At 32.0% G+C, this 7764-nt stretch overlaps 1 protein-coding gene across 1 annotated transcript; it reads left to right on the top strand.

The window, feature by feature from the left end:
* The first annotated feature begins 5655 nt into the window (after positions 1-5655).
* LOC141696812 (CBL-interacting serine/threonine-protein kinase 12-like) lies at positions 5656-7764 on the top strand. The gene has a single exon (XM_074500938.1). It carries the CDS (start codon positions 5716-5718, stop codon positions 7117-7119), a length of 1404 nt encoding a protein of 467 aa, XP_074357039.1. The 5' UTR covers positions 5656-5715; the 3' UTR covers positions 7120-7764.

Here is a 7764-nt window from a genome sequence, read left to right as displayed (position 1 = left end):
TCTTTCTTCGCCATCATGTATGTAAATTTTATTTTATTTTATCTTATCATATATATATATATATTATAAAAGACATTTTAATATATAATACAATATTGAAATATTAAATTACAAAATATTTTAAAATTATGTATTGATATGTATTGTAAATTACTACATATATCTTATATTATAAACTACAAATTATTATATAAATTATATTCTGATTTTAAAAGTAAAAATATAAATACAGGACACAAGCGGGCTGGGTTTGGAGACACATGTTAATTAGGGTTTACTCCTCTCTGGAGGCGGCAACAAACTGAGCTCCAAATTGAGCAGCACGGCGAATTTCACTGAATCTAAGATGAAAAAGCTTGCATCTCTTGTTAATGTCTATTCAAAGGTATATATATTTACCCTTTCCTATCTCTGTATTCAAGAATTTTTCATTTCCCCCTTTTTGTGTATTAGGGTTTATACTCGAAGGTATATGAATGATGGTTCCTTTAACCAATTTAGGGATTTTTTGTTTTAGTGATGTTCTTATGTGGTTAAAAGCTTACCAGCAAGGAATTTCACCAGTTAACAGTTTTCTAGATGGATTGAACTAGTGAAAGGAATGTGGTCACTGTAGTACTATACTATAATTAAATAAGTATAATTTAAAATGGTCGTACAATACATACCTTAATAGGATAGTGAGTACCTTACTTGTAATTTGATCTGGTGGTGAAATATATCTGCTATTTACATTTTAAGTTAAATGTTAAGTTAAAATATATTACGGTTATACATGTTCTGTTTATTTTCTTTGTGTTTGTTCTTTTTATTGGATGGTAATTAAAGCCCATTATTTATTTACTCCGTTTGCAGCCTATGACTCTTGATAAAAGTCCGAGTGATGTGGGTATTCGTGACAAGGGTGTTGGCTTTGCTCCTTTTTCGAGTCCTAACAAAGGTAGTGGGGGTGCAAGTGTTGCTTATGATGGCTTTGCTAAGGTGAATAAAAAGAAGCGCTTCCGGAGTGCAAATATTGGAAAAGAAAATGTCCCTGCTCTTCTCGCTGCAGGTGACAAAGAAGTGAGGCAAGCAGGTTTGTCTCTTGTTGATCATACAAGTAGAAGCAGCCATGGACAAGATATACATGACAGAGGTTTATCTAAGCGGCATAAGAGTCCAGAAGTTAATGATTTAGTAAAGAGAAAAGATGCAAAGGTAGACTTTCATTATCAGTAATATCACTGATAAACAAAAAATATAAAAATAAAAGAAATAAAAATTCTTCCTGGTGTTAAAATACCTTAGAAGTTGGGTGTGCTGCTTGTAAAATGGTTGGAAAGTTGCTTAAACAGAGTAAACAGAGAGTCCGTGGAAATTAATTAAAAGTAGATATACATAAATTTGGTCAACAATGCACCCATACTATAGTAGTATAGTTTGAGGTTTAGTTGTTGGAATTCAATGTGTTTACGCGTCTCTGCAAGCCCACTTGTGTTTACTAGTTTAAACAAGTGTGCTGATGTTTGTAATTTGCCCTTGGACTAGTTTGTGTTTGATTAAGTTTAGTAAGTAGACTTGTAGATGTATAGCAAAACTTGTATATTGTGTGATAAAGGATTGCACTAAATAAATACACTGTAAAACTCCATGAGTTCTCTACAAAAAAAAACCAAGTTTGAAAATTTCCTGTTTCTTTTTGTGATTATTTGAGGTTAAGAATTTGATGATTATGGTAAAATGAGCTCTCTCAACCTCTGAAAACTCCGTGAATTACCTGTAGATATATAGCAAAACTTGTATATTTTGCTCAGGTGTAACATGAATTAATGCAGGAAACTTTTTTAAAACTCCATGAACTGCATGAGGCGACTGGGCAACCAGTGGATAATAATGCATTATTTCTTGAAGCGGTTGGAGGGCTTGACAAGAAAAAAAGAGTATATGGAGTTGGTTCTTCTAAAAGACTTTTCTATCGGTCCATGAATAAACCTTGCACGTCATCCTTTGCTTTTGCGGGTGAAGAAGAAAATCAAAGGCTGAAGCGCCAATTACTTGAGATGAATGAACGGATGAAAGCAATGAAAAATCAGTTGGCCAGGATTATTGACGCTACTTCAGTCCGACTTCAATGTGATCAGTCCCCTGCCAATTTAGATGGTGAAAATGATGACAACTAATACTTAACTACTTATTAGCATGTCTTGTATGCATTTAGACTTGAAATTATAAATGTTTGTGTGCGTGTAACGTAAGTTATCTGGTTTAGTACCCGTTTAATTATTAGACTTGATAATTTTGGTTACACTCATCTGGCAAAATCTGGTTTAGTACCAGTGTTCCAATATTTTCTAACTTTGGATGTTATGTTTGATCCGTTTTTAAGTATAGGGCTAGAGAGATGTTGTAACTCTTAGCCCCATTTTGATTTAGTTATCGGTATTTAAGGATTTCTATATGTGTTTGCTGGTGTTACTATAATACAAAAAGACTTTTGTCTTTTGTTATCTTTATTTGTAAAATTGTCCAGGTTTTAAAAATCTTACATATAGAATATGTTATGCATCTATTGGGCCAATAACATAATAACGGATTTTCTTTGAAAATTTGTCACCAAAATGAAGATTTAGTGGATATTTTGTTACTAAATAAAATTCAAATCAATAATGCATTTCCTGTTACGAATTTGTTACTAAAAATTAACCAGAGATAATAATACCAACGAATTTTTTGTTAATAATTTGTTATAAAATTTAACAACGAAAATTTCGTTTTCATTTGGTTGCTAAAACTAGCAACTCTATCACTAAATTAACTAAATTTAACAACGGAAATTAGGTTGCTATAGAGTTGTTAATAATATCAACGGTTTTTTTGTTGGTAATTTGTTATAAAATTTAACAACGAAAATTTCGTTTTCATTTGGTTGTTAATATTAGCAACAGATTTGTTGTTGCAAATCTGTCACTAAATTTAACAACGGATATTGGGTTGCAATAGAATTGCTAATAATATCAATGGAATAATCGGTTGTTAGGTTGGTTGGGATGTTGTTGTGGACTGGAATAAAAATTCTGTTGTTAGTCCGCTGCTATTCCGCTGTTAAATTTAGTAACGAAAATAAATCTGTTGGCAACGACTTCCCCACAACGTTTCCTCCAATGGAATATTTTAGTTATCATTCCGTTAGCAAACAGTTTTACTAACGGATGTCCATAACATAACAACAGAGTTTTCTGTCGTTATAACTAAATATTCTTGTAGTGGATAGAACACAGGAACATATAAGTATTAAATACCCAAAAATAGTTTTAAAATAATATATGAAATAATTTTATTCGTGAGATTCATTTATATGCACTGGAAGAAAGAAAAATCATAATATCCTAGAGAAAAGAATACAAACATACAGAAAGGAAAAGTTTTACTAGTTTTAATAATCCTGAAAATATAGATTATAACATACATTTAGTTATGCAAGTTTATATAATAATCTCTAAACGGTTATAGAAAAATCCAGAAAAATATTTTCGAAACAAATAATTAGCATATATTGATTTGTTCTAAAAATCCCCGATTTTTTAAAAAATTCCCGATTAATCCCCGATTAATCCTTAAAAATATTTGACCGATCTATTTTTTGAAATGCGATTAATATTTATAAAATATTTTTGAATTATATATTTCATAATAAATAAGGAAAATATATTAAATATTATTAAAATATTTAAATATATCTGATTTTTGTTCCGATTAATCCCTCCGATTAATCCCCGATTTTCCGATTAATCCATAATCGGTACCCAAACCGATTAGTGCCGATTACCGATTTTTACAACCATGAATTATTCTACATAAAAGTATTATGTTTATATAATCAATAATATAATAATTAAGCATTTTGAAACGACTTTTTAAACATTTTTTAGGAGCATTTCATTTCTCACAACAGAATTAATAATTGTAATTGAGCACTAATTTAGTTATGTGGATTATGGATGGAGCAAGTGCAGATGTCGTCATCAGTGACTCAGTCATCCAAAATATATTACATTTATCTTTCCGACAATACATGTCCATCTGGGGGAAGATCAATAGATCATGCATGTCTCTATAGTTTGTTGCTTTTTGACAATGAAGATATTTGCGGAGAAAATGAAAATATAATGCAGACGAATTAGAGAAAAAAATTAATTTACGTGGACTCCAATATATTTAAAGTCAGTTATATGTAAAAGTATTACCAAAAAAGAAAGACAAACTAATAGTTTTCATGGGTTAAATATAAACCTGATCACTCAATTTAAACCCATATATCATTTTAAGCAGGAGGTATCATTTAAATCATTAAAATCATAATAAATATCAAATAGAAATGTCAAAATATGTGTTCTAGAATATAAAATTATTTTTATGGAATCCTACATATTTTTATTGAATCCTACTACTAGCAAACGAAAAGTTATGAATTCTAGTATTTAGATAATATAGTGAGATTTTAAAAATTTATCTACTATTTATTTTTAATTTTTTAGTTATAATATTTTTATTTAAATACAATTAATTAGTAGATAAATTTATAAAAATCTTATTACGTTATCTAAAATACTAGAATGCATAACTTTTTATTTGGTTATAGTATGATTCAATTAAAATGAATAACTCTATAAACATATTACCTCCGTCCCTCTCATTTCTTTACGGGTTTTTTTCGCATTCTTGACACGCATTTTAAGACAACTATAACATATATTTCCGTAATTTATTTTTAAATTTTTTTTTTGTATAAAAGTTTGAACATTATATTTTTATTCAGAAGAAAAAAAATTTGAAAAAAATTTATGCAACTACATTTAATAAGAGTATTAAATTGTGTGCCTAGACCCCGTCCCCCAATGTAAAGAATTGAGGGGGACGGAGGGAGTAATTATTAGCTGCTCTTGACTCCTTACCCACATTATTAATGAAAATTAGCTTAAATCTCGTGTAATGCACGTGTTCCCGTTAATATTTAATTTTTTTTTATTCCGTTATATTATAATTTTAAAATATTTATATAAATATATAATATTTATAAATTTATAATTAAAATTATAGGATAACTTGTGATCGTAGTTTAGTAGGATACGTATAGTCTAGTAGTTTAACAATTTAGTAGTTTAGCGGATATCTAACAATATTTATTTATTTTTTAATTAAAGGATAAATTGTGGTCGTAGTTTATATTAGGATAAGTAAACTATGTCTAGTAATTTAACAATTTAGTAGTTTAGTAGTTTCCCAATTACGACAGTTTTCGGAAAAAAAAACCGTCGTAAATACCCCGTTTTGTTGTAGTGTTGGATAAATATCTCATTATTTATTGTACTCCTCTTCAATGCCAATTACGACGGTTTCCCAATTACGACAGTTTTCGGAAAAAAACCGTCCTAAATACCCCGTTTTGTTGTAGTGTTGGATTAATATCTCATTATTTATTGTACTCCTCTTCAAAAGAATATTTATAAAAATTTACAAAATAATTAATGTGAATTTGAGTTTAATTGCCAGCATTTGCTATTTTGCTGAAAATGAAAAAGTCATTACTTAACAAATTAATTAAGCAAAACTAAACAAGAGATCTAACACAAACATCGGAACAAAGAAAAAACATCAAATACCTAACCTTGAAAAAATGTGATAAAATCAAACCTCAAATTTTCTGAACTCTTGATCTCACCTCGATTGTTAACCTTCATGGCTGCCAAGGCCGTTGCCCCTCGCAAATCCTCTACGAGAAAGGAATGCGAGGGGCTTCTTTTAGGCCGATACGAAATCGGAAAACTCCTCGGCCATGGCAGCTTTGCAAAAGTTTACCATGCACGTAACATCAAAACAAATGAAAGTGTTGCAATCAAAGTCATTGACAAAGAAAAGATCCTTAAAAGCGGCTTAATCGCACACATTAAACGTGAGATTTCGATCCTACGTCGCGTTCGACATCCCAATATTGTACAATTATTTGAGGTAATGGCTACTAAAACTAAAATATTTTTTGTAATGGAGTATGTCAAAGGTGGTGAACTTTTTAGTAAGGTAGCTAAAGGAAGGTTGAAGGAAGAAGAAGCTAGGAAATATTTTCAACAATTAATCTCAGCTGTCGGGTTTTGTCATTCTCGCGGCGTGTTTCATAGAGACCTTAAACCTGAAAATATTTTGTTGGATGATAATGGTGATGTTAAGGTTTCAGATTTTGGACTTAGTGCAATATCAGAACAAATTGAAGGGGATGGTTTGTTTCATACCCTTTGTGGTACTCCAGCTTATGTTTCACCGGAGATTTTAGGCCGAAAAGGCTATGATGCTGCTAAGGCTGATATCTGGTCTTGTGGGATAATCTTGTTTGTGCTGATGGCTGGTTATTTACCTTTTCATGATCGAAATATAATGGTGTTGTATAAGAAGATTCATAAGGGGCAATTTAGATGTCCTAAATGGTTTTCGCCAGAATTGAATCGGTTATTAGCTAGACTTCTTGATCATAATCCTAAAACCAGGATAACAATTCCGGAGATAATGGATAATCAATGGTTTAGAAAAGGGTTTAAGCAAGTTAAATTTTATGTTGAGGATGATAAGTTGTGTAATGTAGAGAATAATGTTGATGATGGGATTGATTATTTTTCGGATACCTCTATGTCGTCTGAATCAGAACCTGAGATGGAGCTTAGGAGATGTGTGAGTATGCCTATTCCTGCTAGTTTAAATGCCTTTGATATAATTTCAATGTCTCCAGGGTTCGATTTGTCGGGGTTGTTTGAGGAGGAAGTGAGCCATGCTAGGTTTGTGTCTGATGCGCCTGTGTCAAACATCATGTCTAGATTGGAGGAAATTGGGAAGGTGGTTAGTTTCACGGTGAGGAAGAAGGATTGCAGGGTGAGTTACCAAGGCTCCACGGAGAGTGTGAAGGGGCCATTGACTGTTGGAGCCGAGATATTTGAACTAACACCGTCGCTGAGGGTGGTAGAGGTGAAGAGAAAAGGAGGGGACAAAAGACAGTATGAAGAGTTTTGTAATTGTGAATTCAGTCCTCGATTGCAGAATCTTATGCTACCACCGGAGTCTCCTGAATCTTCACATGCGCGTTCGGATAAAGAATAGGGGATAAGAAGAGAGGCACAAGGGTACAGCCTGTTCTCTCTGCTTTTTGTTCTGTATTTGAGACCTATGTTACTCAGACTTTTCAATTTACCTTTGAGTACCCGTGTCAGACACTGGACACTCGGACATGGACACTCGGACTTAGACACTTATTTTTAGCCAAAAACATGTATATTTTTCAAAAAGTAGCTGAGTCCGATGCTTGGACACGTGTCCATGTCGGACACTTCTATCCGAGTCCGAGTAACAAAGTTTGAGACTTTGTACAGATAGGTGCTTTGTTTTTGTTTTTGTTAATGTGCCTCTTTGTTGGAGCTGCAGTCTGCAGATGTGAGTATCATGTAATCTTTTCTTTCTTATACGAGAAATGAAAACACTGGAAATTTGGAACATGTAATATACAAGTGAAGCGTGCCTCTGAATTTCTTCTGTTCTGAGTAGAGTGAATGATGAAATGAAGTCTTAACCTTCATAGAACCCTCAAGTCATGCTATTCATATGGAGGAACATGGATGAGGAGTTTTAAGCAGAAGTATGGCAGGGAATGTAAATGTTTAAATTTTCATCTGAGCAACTTCTTTTGCTAGAATTTAGGCACAAAAGCTTGAGAACAGAGAAATTATATACTTGTAAGCTAATCGGATA

This window comes from Apium graveolens, chromosome 11 (assembly GCF_009905375.1).
Source record: "Apium graveolens cultivar Ventura chromosome 11, ASM990537v1, whole genome shotgun sequence".
Taxonomy (NCBI): Eukaryota; Viridiplantae; Streptophyta; class Magnoliopsida; order Apiales; family Apiaceae; genus Apium; species Apium graveolens.
This window is presented reverse-complemented; position numbering and strand designations above follow the sequence as displayed.